Below are 18,513 nucleotides of genomic sequence, written 5' to 3'. Positions count from 1 at the left end.
CCAGCCCTCTAATCATCCTTGTTACTCTTCTCTGCACTCTTTGTAGGGTTTATTTGTATCATAGTGACCAAAAATGGACACAGTACTCCAAGTATGGTCTTATCAAAACAGTATAAAGTGGTACCAATACTTCACATGATCTTGATACTATACCTCTGTTGTTATAGCCTAAGACTTCTTCATTGGCTTTTTTGGTAGCTGCAGGACACTGCTGGTTCATATTTAAGTGGTTGACCACTAGGACTCCTAAATCCCTCTCACAGTTACTGCTTCTGAGCCAGGTACTACTTATTCTATACTTGTACATTTGATTTTTCTTCCGTAAGTGTAAAGCCTTACTTTTCTCACCACTGAATTGCATTTTGTTGGATAGGGCCCTTCTGGATCTTGAGCCTATCTTCTAAAGTGTTGGCTATGCAAATTTCAATTATGAATAAATAGGAAAAATCTCAGGAAGGATGACAGAAGGATAAAAAGGGATTTTTTTTTGTAAATAGCAAAGAGAGGAGATATCTTCTCCTGAAAGGCTCATATAACACTACCCAAATTAAGCATTAAAATGGTCAAATTTGTTTGATTAACTTTTAAAAATAGAAATTGGTATGGAAGATAAACTAAAATAGAAAGATATACTGATTAATTACTTAACTTGAAATTCAAGTATTTGATCAGGAAAACTGCTTTCATTAACTGACTAGATTTTAAACAGAACAAAATATTTTTAAACAAAAATATATTGAAAACCTGAAGATAGTTTACTGTCTTTGTGAGAAATCCAGTCTTGGACCTACTTAGGTTAAAGCTATTAAAAATGATGGGACAAGTTTGCGTACTTCAGTGCATAGATTCAAAGGAGGATTAACTTTAGATTTTATCCTAATACAGCAAGATACATGAATATATATTCTGTGATAGTGCCTGTTGCATTACTTATGTAACATCTAAAATTAAGTTTTTGTTTTGTTTAGTCATTTACTCAAGTGTAAATATAATACACTTACTAAATGTTGCACAATTTATAATTAAAATTTATTTAATCAGGTTGGATCCGAAGTTAAAACATACATTTTTTTTAATAACAAATATAGGCCCGTGCTGTGAATATCTTTTAAAAAGTGTCAGTGTTAAAAATATAGACTTTCATTTGCCACAACTAAAAAGCATACCACCTTTTAAAATTACAATATTAAGATGTGTTTTTAAAAAATAAGAGTTTATATTGTTTCCAAAGACTTCTAGGAACCACGGAGATCTTATTCAACTTTTGTCAAAACAATATCTCCCCAATATCTGCAAAAGAAAACAAATTAAGTTATTTGTGCAACAAAACTGGAAGTCATAATAAATGAATCATACAAAATAAAGAGCCACCTTATAATATGTTATGCTATATAACTTAATGATAACATAATTTATTCAACATCTGGAAATAAAAAAGGAAAATATTTCCACATATGTTGTCCACAAATTATCTCATGTCTCCCTTAATATAAAACTTGGAGGATCCACATTGATTGATACCTCATATCTTAAAACAGTGAATATCAAAGAAAAGATTACCAACATATCATGATAATGGAGCTACACAAACTTTTAATAGCCAAAGCTCATATTTTTACTTCTATGGAATTGGTATGGCTGAAAGTTCCCATGTTTTTCCTCCAGTGTTTCATTGAAAGAAGCCAGATTGAAAAGTGGTTTTGAATGTGGTTAGATCTAAATGAAGACTGAATATTTAATTTTCTGTAACTTTCTCACTGAAAATAAAAAAGGGAAATCACATGCTTTTTCTTGAACAAGTGTCACCAAAGCTCAGTGATGTGTGATACTGCCCAAAATGCAATATAAATTTTCTTTTCCACGATAAAATAATAATTCTTCACATTGTTCAAGCTACTTTTACTGCTGAACTAACTTACCAGCTCTGCTTATCCTGACATACCGGTATGTTTAGAGATAAATTTTTGGCAAGCATAGTCCTTCCAGAAATTCCTGACATACTTTCTTTCAAAACTTGGGGGAATGCATGGGAGGATGAGCTAGTCTTGATTTGATACTGGCAAATAGAAAACCCTTAGCTGAGGAAATGGAAGAAGCAGGGATATTGGAAGGGTGACCCTGATGCTTGAACATCTAGTAGAAACAAAAATCGAGAGGAGATAAACATGTAGATAAACATGTAGATAAACATGTAGATAAACAAGCCTTGGTGGAGCAGTGGGCTAATAATGCCTCCTTAAGTAACACCAGCTGCCTGCAATTAGTGCAGGTTCGCATCCCACCAGGCTCAAGGTTGACTCAGCCTTCCATCCTTCCGAGGTAGGTAAAATGAGGACCCAGATTGTTGGGGGCAATTAAGCTGACTTTGTAATAATGCCGCTTGGGGTGTGTGTGAAAGCCCTAATAAGCAGGCATATACATAGAATGAAGGCTACTGCTAAGCTTGTAAGCCGCCCTGAGTCTTCGGAGAAGGGCGGGATATAAATGGAATTAAAATAAAATAAATAAATAAATGTACCCTGGACTTAAAAAAACTATTTTTAATAAATGCAGAACAATGTTAAGTAACATTCCACATCAGCAGAAGCTGATGAGAAAAAGAACTCAGGGGGGGGATGCAAATTCCTAAAAAAAGGGGATACTAACAGCAAATATTGCAAATGATTCTAATTAATGTGGCTACACAAAACAACTAATGAGGGCCTGAAAAAAAGAATACATAATAGGAAATGGAAAGAGGAACAAAATCACAAAGGAAGTACAGAAGTAGGCAGCCTGAGACCGCAGAAAGTAAAAACTCAAGAATTCACTGACATTAGTGGAGAATGGTAGGAATAATTGTAAAAGGTGTATTTGGATATATTCTAAGTAAAAGGAAAAGAAAAGAATCAATATATCAAACTGTTCAGGGAAGATAAGATGCTAAGAGATAACGAAGAAAAGGAAGAACTATTTTGGTTCAGTCGTTTTTGACCCCAAGTCCCCCCCACACACACACTGCCACCCTAGCAAAAATGTATTCCACTGAGAAACTGGGAAAATCTGAATGGCAGCACTGATGTTCATGTCTGACAGAAACATGATCTCCAGGGAAAAATAAAGTGCATCCTAGAACACGGAAAGAACAAAATCATGGTCTGAATGAAGCCTTTTCAGAAATCTTACTGATGGAGTGACAGATGACTGGAGCAGAACAAATGTCAGCCCGATGTTCAAAAAGAGAGGAAAAAAAGCGACAGTAAACTACAAACAAGTCCACCTACATCAATATTTAAACAGATTTTAGAGCAGATCATAAAAAGATGGATATGCAAACCCCATAAAAACATGGATTTGTCAAGAACACGTTTTGCAATATCAATGTGTATCTTTTTTTAAGAATTAACCTTAAGAAATTATAAGACTACCCTGGACATAGTACATCTGGATTGTCGTAAAGCAGTTAATGACCAGCAGGTTAGTTAAATGTGGGCTGGATGGCATAATAGTTTAATAGATACATATTTATATTTATATTCAGGCAGTGTTCACTATAACTCATACTCGGCCAGTTTGGCTTCATCAGATTGGAGACAAAGTTGGATGCCAAGAAAAAAATTCAGTCCTTAGAACAGGGGTCTTCAAACTTGGCCCTTTTATGACTTGAGGACTTCAACTCCCAGAATTCCTCAGCCAGGCACTCTGGCTGAGGAATTCTGGGAATTGAAGTCCACAAGTCATAAAAGGGCCAAGTTTGAAGACCCCTGCCTTAGAACATCTTCTTTTCAGTAGTAATGACTTGAATAAAATACTTAACTTAGAAGACAAAATTAAAACTATAGAAAGAGGATAAAATTTACAGAATGCTCAATTCTTAAGGAGTCAGAAAAAAACTGAAACTGAAGGGCAAGAAGGATGATAATCAAACTAGAAAACAAGGCTAGTGAAGAGAAACCGAAGGAACTTGGTATGAAATGTTAACTTCAAACTTAACAGTAATGTCCAGCAACCCTCTGGACCCCCACATTGACCTCATCGCCATCCTTGGAAACAAAATGAGGGAATAGCTAAAGGATCCAATTTAGCTCAATCACCGGGACCAGAGATTTAGTCTTCTGAGCTTTTAATACTTCTGTTGGAGACCATCCTCAGGGAACATTTCTCTTACCATAATGTGTTTGCCTTCATTTGTGGGATAGCTACAGCTTTGTATTTTGTTTGCGTATCCATCTGTCTGCACTCATCCCAAAAGACAATGTAGTACAGATCACTGATTCCTTTTTGATAAATGACTGTCTGATGATTAGCTGTGGCAGTTGTTTTATGAAAGCACCCATCAAGCCAAATCCTCTCAAAATCCTGGGAACTCACAGAGTAAAGCAGCATATACTGATGTTCTCAAATACTCACTTTGGGTTGTTGATTTGTCTTAGAACAGTCCATTTACTTCTCCAGTCACAGGATCCAGATCAATGTCATAGAAACAAGGCCTGGTAGGAAGTCCTGGCATTGTGCTCATCTGGAATGAAAAACAACTGGTCCGAAATACATATTCCAAAAGTACTTAGTCATGGGGCAAAGAATTGAAACATTTCCTTGCTGGCTTGTACCTTGAGCTCCCTGGAATCCTTGTTTTATTCTGAAAAGGTAGCCCATCTTTGATTTGGTATTCAAATGCATTTGGAAAATGTTATCCACACAAATGCACATCTATGTCCATGCAGTTATTTCATCATGACATCATAATTTGCTTTGGTGCACCAAAAAAAAGGTGTAAGTTTTATTAGCACCATCCACCAACTAGTGAGAAACTTTCCAGGGAAGGCTGGGTTCACTAGTCAAACTGCAATTGGGTTTGTTCTGAAAAGTTGCTACTGGTCGTCCTTTTCTCTTTCTTTCCACTTTTCCTAATGTTAGAGCCTTTTCTAGAGAGCTAGGTCTTTGCATAATGGGTACAAAATATGATAATTTGAGCCTGGTTATTTGTGCCTCAAGTGAGAAATCTGAATTGATTAGTTCTATTACTCCTGCTCATTACATCTTAAAAAAACTGTTCTTACTTCCTCTTACAACAGCATAAGAATTCATTTTAAATAATCTATGTTTAGTAATTTTGGCTTTTGGTCAAGTCCTCTGACTATGAAGACAAATGTGGTAAATGCAATCTAGGGGTATGTTGGGAATACCTTTTATTCCCACCCTGAGTTTTTTTGTGTCCACCAGAATCTAGATGTATCATTTCCAGAATTCCATTTACAGGACCACAAAAGCCAGGATTTTGAAACTCGAATTCTGAATGATACTTTTGCAGGCTGCCAACGTGCTAGTTAACAGAAGGTTGGGATGATCACTGCTGTGGACCTCAGCAGCAGCATGTGTCACTGAGAGGGCTATAAATCTATGAGAAGTTGCTGTAACATGCTCACAAACTAGGCAGACAAATGACCTAACTATTTATTGAAGATAATAAACAGGTATAAAAAGAAGCAAAACAAACAAAACCTCCACATAAATCTTTTTTTTTTTTGGATTTACAACTTCCAGACTATACTGAGAAGGATTACTTAATCCTTTCAACAAGAAAAAAACTTTTATCTTCAAGATACCTTTGCTCTATCTCAACTAAACATTTCATTAAACTTGTAACTTTGAACGATCGCTACGGAATGGTTTTTAAGTCGAGGACTACCTGTACAAAGACCTGATGGCTCTTAAAATCATGTTTACAAAACTGCTGCCTCAGTAAGTCAATAGTAATAATAATAATAATAATAATAATAATAATAATAATAATAATAATAATAATAATAGCAATAGTAGCAATAGCAATAACAACAACAAGAAGTTGGAAGGGACCTTGGAGGTCATCTAGTCCAACCCCCTGCTCAGGCAGGAAACCCTATATCATTTCAGACAAATGGCTGTCCAGTTTCTTCTTAAATACTTCCAGTGTTGGAGCATTCACTACTTCTGGAGGCAGGTTGTTCCACTGGTTAATTGTTCTAACTGTCAGGAAGTTTCTACTTAGTTCTAGGTTGCTTCTCTCCTTGACTAGTTTCCATCCATTGCTTCTTGTCCTGCCTTCAGGTGCTTTGGAGAATAGCTTGACTATTCTCTTTGTGGCAGCCCCTGAGATATTGGAACACTGCTATCATGTCACCCCTCACCCTTCTCTTCGTTAAACTACACATACCCAATTCCAGCAACTGTTCCCTATATGTTTTAGCCTCCAGTCCCCCAATCATCTTTGTTGCTCTTCTCTGTTCTCTTTCTAGAGTCTCAACATCTTTTTTGCATCATGGTGACCAAAACTGGATGCAGTATTCCAGGTGTGGCCTTATCAAGGCAGTGTAAAGTGGTATTAGTACATCACGTGATCTTGATTCTATCCTTCTGTTAATGCAGCCTAGCACTGTGTTGACTTTTTTGGCAGCTGCAGCACACTGCAGGCTCATATTGAAGTGGTTGTCCACTAGGACTCCGAGATCCCTCTCACAGTTACTACTATTGAGAAAGGTACCACCTATACTATACCTGTGCATTTGATTTTTCCTGCCTAAATGTAGAACCTTACTTTTTTCACCATTGAATTTCATTTTGTTAGACAGCGCCCAGTGTCTAAAATGTCTTTCTTGATCCAATGAAAAATGGAAATAAGTATCCCATCTTGGATTTCAAATAACTGGATAGGTTTCTAGAAAAAGTAATATAGGGTAAAAATACTGAATCTCCTTCCTAGTTTAGCTTTTTAAGAGAAAGAGCTGGGCATACAGTAGAAGGTGTCATCTTGCAAGCAAAAGATTTATGTAGGAAAACACACTAGGGCTCCTTGTATTATAATTGCACAGACCTTTAACATGTTCAGCAATCGTTCAAAGTTACAATGGCATTGAAAAAATTATCTTACAATTGGTCATAACATCCCTATGGTCAGATGTTCAATGTTCAGGCTGTGGCCAACTAGCCTGTATTTACGATGGTTGTAGAGTCTTGGTAACCTGTGGTCATCATTTGCAACCTTCCCAGTCAGCTTCCGAGAAGAAAACTCAATGGGGGAAAGCTGGATTTCCTTAATGACCACATGATTCACTTCACAATTGTTAAGTAATTCATTTAAACAACCGGAGCAAAAATGGTAATAAAGTCAGGCATGACTTGGTAAACAACTGCCTTGCTTAGCAATGGAAATTCTGGTCCCAGTTGTGGTCTGAGTTGAGAACTACCTACATCTTCCCCTGAATTTGGATCTTGGCAAGATTACAAACTCGTTCTATATCTTTTGGATGTGCTAGCATTCTTCTTTAACTGCCCCCAGGGACTTCCAAAGTGGAACCAACAACCTTCTATAGGGTATCATGGTGAGGGCCTGGGTACTTGGGTTCTTTTGTATCTAAGAGAAAGTAGCTGTTGTGATTCAGCGTCAGCCTGTGATACCGGCAGCTGAGTCTGATGATTTTGAAGAGGAGGAGGAGGAGGGGTTTGGAGAGTCTTTGGTGTCAGAGGGAGGCTCTGATGCACTGCAGGACTCTCAGCCTGGCCCCTCCCATCATGTTCCTCATCACACTCAGCCGTGTGAGCATGAGGTATTGGACGTAGATGATTCACAGCTGGATCTATTCAGGGACGCTAAGAGCAAGAGGCAATCCAGCAGAGTAGAACAGAGAAAGGCAATGAGGCAACTCGGTGAGAGGAGAAGAAGGCAATGAGAAGCCACGCCTTGGGACTGCTGATAAAAGGGGAAGGTGTGGGAAGTGCTGGTTGCTGAAGGCAACCGTTTGAAGATCTTCTGCTAGAGTCCTGGTCTGTTATTACTGTTTTAACTCTTGTTTGAACTTTGATTTCTTTGTAAATAAATTTGGTTGGGTTTTTCCAGCCTGTTGACTATAAAAAGGGGTTGTCCCTGACATTCAAACAGGGCCAGTCGTAGGCTGGAACAGAACAGTAGCGAGAGGAAACCCTTGTGTGGCATTTTTGAACTTTATAGGATCTCTGCCATTACTGTATGGTCCATTTTACTTCCAAAGGGCAGTAGGTTTCTGGATAGAAGGGGAGCAGTCCTTTGCTCCAGCACACATATTCTTTTCACCCAAAGACTCCTCTGAATATTGGCAGAAGATATGGTCAGTCTGGGGTAGTAGTTAAGGTAGCCGACTAGAAACTGACAGATTGTGACTTCTAGTGTTACACTAGTCACAAAACCAACTGGGCAGCCTTGGTCCAGTCATACTCTCTCAGCCCTAGGAATCAGGCAATGGCAAACCACTTCCAAAAAACCTTGACAAGAAAACTGCAGGGATTTGTCCAGGCAGATTCCAGGAGTCAACACTGACAAGAAGGCATCAAATAAATAAATACATTCTGATGAACTCTCAAGGCCACAAACGCACAAATACAAAAAGGGTTGAGGACTACATGTAGCCTGTAGATTAGTCACTTCTGCTTTAACTGCATATGGGACTTTGTATTACTGAGCTCCAGCTTATCTTTTCATTAGCATAAGCAGTATGATTTTGTCAAGTAATCTGCTTCTTAAATTCTTGACCTTGTTTATTATCATTTTGTCCCATAGGTAAGGTTAAAAAAAATCAGCTAGTACTATGGATTGACTTGTAAAGAAGACTCAAGGCTCAATTAAAACTCAAATCATTCAAATCTGAAGATGCATACACAAGGCAAAATGTTTTACTTCTCTAAACATTGCTACAATATGTGCTTTTCTATTAATATCATAGAACATTTTTGGGGGCTGAAAAATATAACTTGGAAAGAAAACATGTTTCTTTTTCCACTCCTTCCTTCCCTTCTTTTCTTGACCCTAAGCCAGTGATAGTCCCCATAACATATGAGAAGCTGATCTAGATTCAGAAATGTTACAGCAGAACTGTGCTTAGTAGAGATCTATTTTTAAAAATCATACAGAACATGCTGAAGGAAAGAAAGAGTTTCTTAATCATAAGGAACACACTCCAAAAGCAAGTCAATGTATAAAAAGTTAGCAAATAAATGCCCTTTATTTCAGAGGTGGTCAACATGGTTCCTACACGTACCAAACTGCCTATTGGACCTGAAATATTAGTTTATAATTAATATGAGTAATTGTATGGAATTGCATGCAGATTTTTTTTAATAGAGGGAGCTTGAAGCCAAATAACCCTATACTAACCCAATAGGATCCAACTTATATTAATTCAAGACTTCCAAACTGTGACACTTACTGTTCCTACTAAGGGATAAAGGAATCCTGCACCCACGCTGGCTCGGACATCTCTTATGGGTAAAATGAATCCAGTAGGCACGCCTTTCTGCTCTGGGTCATGAGACAATGATAAATGGGTTTTAGCCATGCAGATGGGCAGGTTTCCAAATCCCTAGATGGCAAACATAGAAAAGTCAATGATTGCAAAAGAAAGTACATCACTTGAAAAGTGTGCCAGAAGAAAGTTACCAAATTATACAAAGTCAAATTTATTTGGCTCTAACTTTTCTTTGTTTAAGCAGATCAACTGTATCACAAGTTGATTCATCTGAATCTGTTAGATTATCTCTGTCAATCACATGCATCTCTTTTCTAACGATCAAGAGTCTTTAGTTTTAACATTAAAGAAACAATATTGAGTAGACATTTTGAAGTTGTACTTCCAATTTATCTGAAGGGTAAAGGAAGTGACACAGATCTACTCTTAATCTTTCATTTCGGGATTGTTTGTCCCCATTTAATAGTATAGATCAGACATGTCAAACTCGCGATGTCACGTGACGTCGCGCGATGTATTGGAGCTTTTCCCCCATTGCCGGCAATGGAGTGGGCGCGGTTTCGTCGCGACACGTCTGGCCCGCGGGCCGGCAGTTTCACACCCCTGGTATAGATGTACCCATGGTACATTTTCTAGATAGATCAGAATTAAATATATATGGCAGCCAGGAAAAAAAATGTCATCATAGATGTCAATATAAGCAAGAAATGGGACCCTTCACACACTCTGGGATAGCCAGTAAACTAAATGTATAGTGAAACTGCCAAATTTGAAAAGTACAAAATGTATTTTAAATGGACCCATAAGAAATTGTATACACATAGAAAGAATGCTTTCCTATGAATTCACCTAAAATTGTTTGTGTGATATATGTAATACATAAATAATTAACCAAAAGAATTTCTCCCAGAATTTTGTATTAAGAAATGCTGTATTAAAAAAATAGGGCAAGAAAGTGTCATATTAAAGCCATGTCAAAATGCTGAAAGAAGTCTTCTCTTCCAAACAGAAAATTTGCTAAAGAATTTTACACTAGTTTTACTTCTTAAAAATGTAGTTATGCCCAATTCTGCCTGCATACTCAGATAAGATCAGAAGATACATTAAATTTAGCCCAGACATAGGATGCCTGCAGGTGTACCTGTTTGGTATATTGAATAATTTTCAGCTCAGCTTCTGGCAGCAGTTCAATGTCATTTGCCCCATAGATCTTCTGTGCAATAATTCTGATCTTCTCTAAAACTGGAAGCTAGGAACACAAAAAAAGAAGAAAACATGTCAGGCAGAGTTTTTCCTATTTTCACAACATACTGAATTAAGACACCTTTCACTGCAGTTTCATCAAGCATCTTTTTTTCATCAGAAAATGTACTGCAATATAATTGTAACAGGAAAATGGGAAGCTATCCATTTTTCAGCCTTTAGAAACAGACAGTCTTGGCCAGAATCCCCCATTCTGGTACTACCTGCATATGTTGGGTTTTGCAGTTCCCAAACTCCTAAATCAATGTGAAAATCTCAACACAACCAGGGGTCACTGGCTTGGGAAAATCATTTAGTCTAGTGCAAAGTATACCAGTCCAGAAACAGCTATTTCTAGGTATTTGTTCAGAGAAAATGTAATACAAATTACAAGGAAAACCTGATGCCACTTCACAAAATCTTTCTTTTAGCAGAGTGTATTCTGCATATACATAATATGGATGTTATAGAGGCTGAAGCCCATATGGCCACTCCTACAGTTGAACTCCACTCCGCTGAAGATGTTACCTAGTGTGGTAATGAAACATTCAGAAACTAACCCACAAACTCAGAGAATGAAACTTCAGCCTCATCCTACACCTAAGCTACAGATATTCACCACTATTGCATTCCCATATTTATTAGAAACTGCCTTTACCCCCGTAGCTATAGACAGACTAGGCTGAAATATCACACTCAACCAAAATCAAACAAACATTATGGCTTACTGGGAATAAGTAGCTATGACTTGGTTCAGACATCACACTCAATCACCATCAACTATGATTTAACATGATAGGTGAATTATATAGGCATAAGTTGTTGTAAGAGGAGTGACATGTTTGAAGCACACACAATGGAGTCCCCCAGCTTGCTTTGGTTTTTTCACTGCCCCACTCTTCCTGGAAGCCTGGCATTCAGACAAATTACCCATCAATAGGCACATAGAGATAAATATCTACATACCATTCAAAAAAGATAATAAAAAAGCAAGTTAACAGTAAACAATAGCCTAACAATAAACAACAATCTAATCAAGAACATTCCCACCTATACTGACTGGAAAAGCCACTAATATATACAGAGAGCAAACCCCACTTCCTTCTAGCACTGACAAAGTTATCTAGTTGGATAATAAAATGTCTACAAGAAAATAACCAAGCTCAGAGAGTACTAAGGACCCCACAGTTAACTCTGAGCTACAAATGTTCTCTGCTATCAGACTGTTTCCGCATCAATATATTTTGCATGGAGGAAGTGTTGCTACTTTAGCAGAGAAGGGTATCATTGCTGTATTACACTGATTCCTGCACAACCAATTGGCAGCATTACTGAGTGCTGACAATTACCACATTAAACCCATGAAAGCATGACACATGTATGTGCTTTCTCTTCCTGACTGAGCAAGAGTCAAAGCTCTAACATGATGTACTGGTTATGACTTAGTGTAGCTTATTCACAATCTGTAGTTTAAAAAAACATAGTTTAGTACAAAAGCGGAGCTAAGAATCACATAGACTCTGGGAGGAAAGATGAAATTAATATCTCCTCCCCAGGGCCTCTGTGATTGGTTTCTCTACATTTTAGCAAGCAGCTAAAATGGCGGTGCCTGGATCAGCTGTGGCTGCATTGGCTCTCGAAGATGAAAAGTTTTGGGAGGGATATAAGGGATATAGGCCACATAATTGGGAAGGTTTTAATTTTTTTGAGCAACGTGGTGGAACTAAGGTAACATACGACAAAACAATCTTTGCTGGTATGGTGAGTTTTTAGCTATTTTGTAACTGTTGGTGAGACCATTAAAAGTCACTTGCGCTGTTTGAAATTGTTCTGCCGGCAGCAAGATCTGACTGCTGATCCAGCGATGGATTCTATTGCAAATCAGGGCTGTTTCCAAAGGAGGCAGAGGAGGAGAGGTCCTGGGGCTTATGGAGCAAAGGAACTGGATGAGGCTGTCGCAGGCCCAGAGGAAGAGAGACAGAGGCTTTTGGAGGAGTTAGAGGTGGTGGCAGCGTGCTCCAGGGGCGAAAAGGAATGATTCCCATTTAAGGAAAAGGTGGAAGAGACAGGATCAGAAAAAGGAAAGGAGGTGAGGAGGTTGTCATGCAGGAATACAAGCTAATTTGAGGGCTAATCCACATGGAGCTCTGTTTCCATCTGTTTCCTGTTTGCCATCTGTCGCTCCCTAGAGACTAAAATGGATGATCTGAAACTTGAGCTGGCCATGAACTAGGAGTGTATATCAGAGGTGGTGACCCTTTGAGAGCTGTATGCAATGAAATTTCATTTTGATGTATGCCAATTGATGCACATTCAAAGTGACAATAAAGTTGTTGTTGTTGTTGTTATTATTATTATTATTATTATTATTATTAATTTGTTACTAAGTAATGGCAATTCTCCATACATATTGAGATCGCTTTTTTCCTGAAGGGTGGGAAATAATCAATGTATATTGTCAGATACATAAGTTTTATACACAGGTCATGTTGCATGCACATAGGAAAGGGAAAGAACTTTTGTCATTTTGATGAAACTTCTAAATCACACAGAAGACTACATGTAAAATGTAGCTTCATACAATTATAAGTCACAACAAGACATAGCATTTTAGAATTATAACTCTTTATGCTTTCCCATCAAATAGGACTCTTAAAATACTCCATAAAAGAAGAGGAAATATCAAGAAACTTGACAGGAATGACAAGAAAGTTTCAAATTTGTGCAGGATGCTAAAATTCAGTGCTGGTAAGAAAGAAAAAATGTGGGCAGAAACTTAATGAGAGTTAAAACAGCTCGGTTTCTAATGAATTTAACTATTCTTTCACGTCACCCATCATAAAGACACTAAGTTTTAAAACTATATTATTTTCTCTTGAACATAAAAATCAAGTTCTGGCTACTGAGAACAGCTGCAGAGGATGTTGGACAATAATTTGATTGTGCTGCTGAGTCAAAAATCACGAAACCTGAATTAGATTTAGTTGAAGAAAGCCATGATATTTGTCTGCATTTGTAAATCTGGTTCAGCTAATAATCCCCCTGGAAGCCAAGTCATATATTTCTGTAACCAGCTGCGATAATGCTGCATATCTGATTCTGTTGTCATAATCCCAATACTCTGCTCATTATCCAAGATTCTTCACTTTCTGAAATTATTTATTTAGAATACTGCATTTCTTTCCAGAGGAGCCCAGCAAATAGAAATAGGACACTGTACAACCTAGATAAGCAAAAAGACTTCCCCCCAGGGAGTCATCTTCATCCAAATTTTTCCCCAGCTAAATTTTTCCAGCATCTATTAACCTATTTCAATCTTTCAGTTTTTAAGCTATGATCCTCAAATTTCTTTTGCTATTCACAATCTTATTTTTAATAGGATTGTCACATTATCCTTAACCTTCATTATGATTTTGGACTCAAAGTTGACTCCAGCTGAAGGTCAAATCTTTTAGTGACGGTTACTGTAGAGCAGAATAATCTTAAGGCAAAAACACTGATTTCTGCCAACTGCTGTAATTCCTTGAAATGATACATTTAAAATGACATCCAGCCCTGAAGGTAGGAAAGAAAAAAAAGATCTCCTTCTATTACTGTATTGTCATTTTCTCCATATTGTAAACCATTGATAAAAAAGTGTCTTCCTTTGAAATGCTGAGTTGTGTATGCTTCTATGCATTAATACAATGAGCCAGTCAATCCATAACAACAACAACAACAACAACAACAACAACAACAATAATAATAATAATAATAATAATAAGTTGGAAGGGACCTTGGAGGTCATCTAGTCCAACCCCCTGCTCAGGCAGGAAACCTTATACCATTTCAGGCAAATGACTGTCCAGTCTCTTCTTAAAAACCTCCAGTGTTGGAGCATTCACCACCTCTGGAGGCAGGTTGTTCCACTGGTTAATTGTTCTAACTGTCAACCAGTGGAACAACCTGCCTCCAGAGGTGGTGAATCTCATAGCTTACCTATTCCTTTTTATACAAAGTTAGATAACAAGTTCTAGTTTCCATCTATTCGTTTTGCATTTCGTTCCTTAGCATTTCATTTCCCCTAAAAAGATATAACATTCAAAACAAAGCCTTACCTCCACATCATACAAGAACTGGAAATGGCTTGGGACCTGTGATGCCCTCTGCACTGCTTCTGCTAATGCCACAGCTCCTTTACCCCCATCAGCCCAGTGGGTGCATTTGACAGCATCAAAAGCACCAGCTTCCTTAGCCAACCGGATGACCAGCTGTAGTTCTGCCTCTGTATCTGATCTGCAAAGTCAAACATTACCAGGCTTTTTATTAGAGTGCCAATATACCAATACTTAACCTTCCAAATGTTTCATTAGCTACTGGAAAAGACCTGCCTCCTATGCTGTACAGAGCGAATCTCCAGTTTCAGCATTACTGAACTTCAGTAGCATATAAGGACTAAAGTTACTGCCAGCCATGGTTAGTTTTGAAATTATGATGATTATGGTTAAAGCTAACTATAGCTGATTCATCATTAACATTCAGCTGGCCTGTCACTGTTGTCCTTTAAGAAGACCCTGGTTCTTCCTCAGGCACCGAGCCCAAAAGATAGACGAGGTGGCTATACAGGAATTGTGTACTTCTGTAGAGAGCCGTGGAGATAATGTGGCAGAAGCCATTCAGACAATAACAAATGCAGCAGAAACATATGTTAAGCAGGAAAGTACAGCACAAGAAAGAGACTCAGACTTAGTAAAAAAAAAAAAGGGGGGGAAGCTACAGATAAATTTGCAAGATTTTATTGGAGCCTATCTTGATAAAGTAGGGACGCGGTGGCTCAGTGGGTTAGGATGCTGAGCTTGTCGATCAGAAGGTCGGCAGTTTGGCGGGTTGAATCCCGAGTGCCATGTAACAGAGTGAGCGCCTGTTACTCGTCCCAGCTTCTGCCAACCTAGCAGTTTGAAAGCACGTAAAAATTGAAGTAGAAAAATAGGGACCACTACGGTGGGAAGGTAACAGCGTTCCGTGCGCCTTTGGCATCTAGTCATGCCGGCCACATGACCATGGAGACGTCCTTGGACAAGCGCTGGCTCTTCGGCTTTGAAACGGAGATAAGCACCGGCCCCTAGAGTTGGAAATGACTAGCACGCATGTGCGGGGGAACCTTTACCTTACCTTATCTTGATAAAGTACAGTTGTAGTCTTTTTGTTATAGTTTCCAGATTTACCTCATTCATTTGTTCCAAAGAACCTATTTTATTTTATTGTACTTTATTATATTTAGGATTATTTATATTTTTATTTATTATCTATGATATATTACTTTTTATTTATATACACACTGAGAGCTCATGCACCAGAGACAAATTCCAAAATGAGAATATTACATTTGTATACAAAGAACACAAAAACACATGCAAGAAGAACCAACAGATGGCTTAGGAGGAGGTAGGGGAGATATTTTATTTATCCCTAGAAATGATCCAACATGTGAATATTTACCACATTTCAAATCAGCTCCCACTCAACCTATCTATATGTGTGAACCAGGTTTCTGAAGATCTGATCTGAGGGAAACACTTCAGTTTTGAGGTTTCCTGGCTCAATACTTAGAAAAGACTTGTAGTGTTTGCCCAAGACTAACATATGTTAATATTTTATCTGCATTAATTTTTAAAAAAATGAGGACGTGCAGGAAACTTGTTGTCTCTTGCAGTGGAGAGTGGTAACAGTCCAACTTTTCTATCTTAGCTTTATCACCCCATTTTCCTGTGTTGTTGAACTTCCGAGCGCATCTCCATAAGCTGCCAGTGAATTATACTTTTAATGTGAACAAAGGACAAAATCATCGAATAGATGAAGAATAATCATGTTAAATGTATTTGTTGTAATTTACATTTAAGTCAAACTTAATTAAATTTAATTAAACCAAATTTAATTTTCTAGCTTTATCCAATAATTTATGTCTTGAATCCTTTCTTGTTTGAGTATATTTCAAAGAGCATAGGTAGCTGGCATTCACCTGAAACTGTGGACTTTGAACTTTGTTGAACTATGGACTTTGTTGTACTTACTTGAATGCATTGACTGCCACCACTACCGGAACACCAAAAATTCTGGCATTTTCGATTTGCTTGCGTAGGTTACTACAACCTTTCTCCAGCAGTGGAATATTCTGCACATGACAAAGACAATCCAAGGGATTAGTTCAGAGAAGGAACAAATGCTAAGTGTCTCCTGGCAATCAACTGTTGAATGTTAAAGAAAGCTGGAATGAAAAAGGAATGGGGAGAGGTCTTGTTAATCTACATTATTTTACAAACTTCACTTTTTGATTCACAATAAAAAAAGGAAAAAAAGACAGGCTGAAGAGAAATAAACAGGCTAAGTTGGATCAATTTTAATGAAATAATGTTTGCATTCAACTGCAAAGTAGTTTTATTTAAGGAATTACAAGAAAAAAAAGAAAGCATATTTTAAGAAGAAGAATCGTACAAAGAGGGAAAAGGTGAAGGCCATTTTCCATGTTCAGCTAGAAGGCACCAAGTTTCTGTTGAAGAGACTTTGCTTTTCCAGGATGGAGATTTTACATGGATTGTTGAAGATGTTTCTTTTAAAATAACTAGAAGCATCTTCAGATGAGTACTGCTTATGTAATAAATGTTTAAAATCACATAAAAACTGTCCTGTACAAGCCTTCAGCAGTTTTAAAATTATTCTGTCTTATATTTATTTTATAAACAGATGTGGTAGAAGGCTGGTTTTGCAAAGATAAAACCGTATGGAGAGGCATAGTGAATGCTCTCAATATAAACAAGATTTAGCTGTATTCCATTCTCCTCTTTTCCTTTCCATCTTTAGTTTTTCTGACTTACCATTTCTTACCCTTTTCTGCCCTTGAATAATAACTTGGCTTCCTATGAAGAGAAACATCATAACAAGTACATTTCGACATAATTCTTAGGGGTTCTTTGCTTTTATTGAGGAAAATAGCAGAAAATTATGCCTCCAAGAAATCAGTGGGGAAAAATCAGGGGATTCTGGGGGCAGCTAGGAGCAGGATCCATATAGCCTGTACCATGAACTCCTTATAGTGCTTTGTAGAATAGCTATCCTACATGGCCTGCTATTTTCAACTGCTGTTTCCCACAGTCACTAAGTGCTTATACAAATGGTCCTCGACTTTCAATAGCTTACTTAGTGACTGTTTAAAGTTACAACAGAACTGAAAAAAGTGACCATTTTTCACACATATGATTGTTGTAGCATCTCCATGGTCACATGAGAAAAATTTGGACACTTGGCAATTGACTCTTCTTTGTGACAGTTGTGATGTCCCAGTGTTATGGGATCCCCTTTTGTGACTTTCTGACAAGCAAAATCAATGGGGAAGCCATGCTGGTAACTTAACAACTTAAGTGATTCACTTAACAACAGTGGCAAGAAAGGCCATAAAATGGGGCAAAATTCACTTAACAAAGGTCTCATAAAGCAACAGAAATTTTTGGCTCATTTGTGTTGGTAAGTCAAGGCCTACCTGTAGATACTAGCTAAGAAATTCTACATTGACAACAGTGGAAACTCCAGTTCAACTAACCTGGCAGATCTCTAATTGGAGAGGTTTATTCCTTACTGTGATACCCATGAGGCAAAGCTTGCAATGAAGGCCTTCTTTATTCAGGTATTCCCCCAGTTTCTCTGTCAAACTTCCCAGAGCCTCCTTACTTTTTTATGCTGCCACTGGCACAATTTTCAAAAAACCCTAGTTTGTGTGGCCTTTTTCCCTGCTCAAAATGTTATCCTTAGAGAGATAAAACTTTAGCCTTGCTCTCAGTCTGCTGTTTGAAATTCATTCCTCTCCAAATACTTTAAAGGCACAAATACAACAGTAAAGAGGTTACAAAAAACCCCAGATATTAGCATGAAAAACAAAACCTTGAACTGCTAGATGGAAGGAAAGTAGACTTAAATGCTGACCAAATCACAGAGTTATTATACAAATGAAGCTAATAATGAGTTCAAGCCAGGAAGCAAATCTACGTAGCTGAAAAGGCAGCAGATA

The 18,513-nt window shown here is 37.7% G+C and overlaps 1 protein-coding gene across 1 annotated transcript in view; it reads right to left on the bottom strand.

Annotated features, from left to right (window-relative positions):
• Positions 1–781: 781 nt before the first annotated feature.
• MTHFD1 (methylenetetrahydrofolate dehydrogenase, cyclohydrolase and formyltetrahydrofolate synthetase 1) overlaps positions 782–18,513 on the bottom strand; it is a 67,351-nt gene continuing 49,619 nt past the window's right edge. Inside the window, exons 23-28 of the mRNA XM_083351047.1 lie at positions 16,526–16,626; positions 14,573–14,750; positions 10,375–10,482; positions 9,195–9,347; positions 4,390–4,498; positions 782–1,290 (exon numbers count right to left, since the gene is read on the bottom strand). Of these exons, the coding sequence (XP_083207173.1) occupies positions 4,409–4,498; positions 9,195–9,347; positions 10,375–10,482; positions 14,573–14,750; positions 16,526–16,626 (630 nt within the window). The 3' untranslated portion in view covers positions 782–1,290; positions 4,390–4,408. The remainder of the gene's footprint in view (positions 1,291–4,389; positions 4,499–9,194; positions 9,348–10,374; positions 10,483–14,572; positions 14,751–16,525; positions 16,627–18,513) is intronic.

Source organism: Vipera ursinii, assembly GCF_947247035.1.
Source record: "Vipera ursinii genome assembly, chromosome: 1".
In the NCBI taxonomy this organism is placed as follows: Eukaryota; Metazoa; Chordata; class Lepidosauria; order Squamata; family Viperidae; genus Vipera; species Vipera ursinii.
Note: the sequence above shows the minus strand (reverse complement) of the source record. Positions and strands in the feature narration are given on the sequence as shown.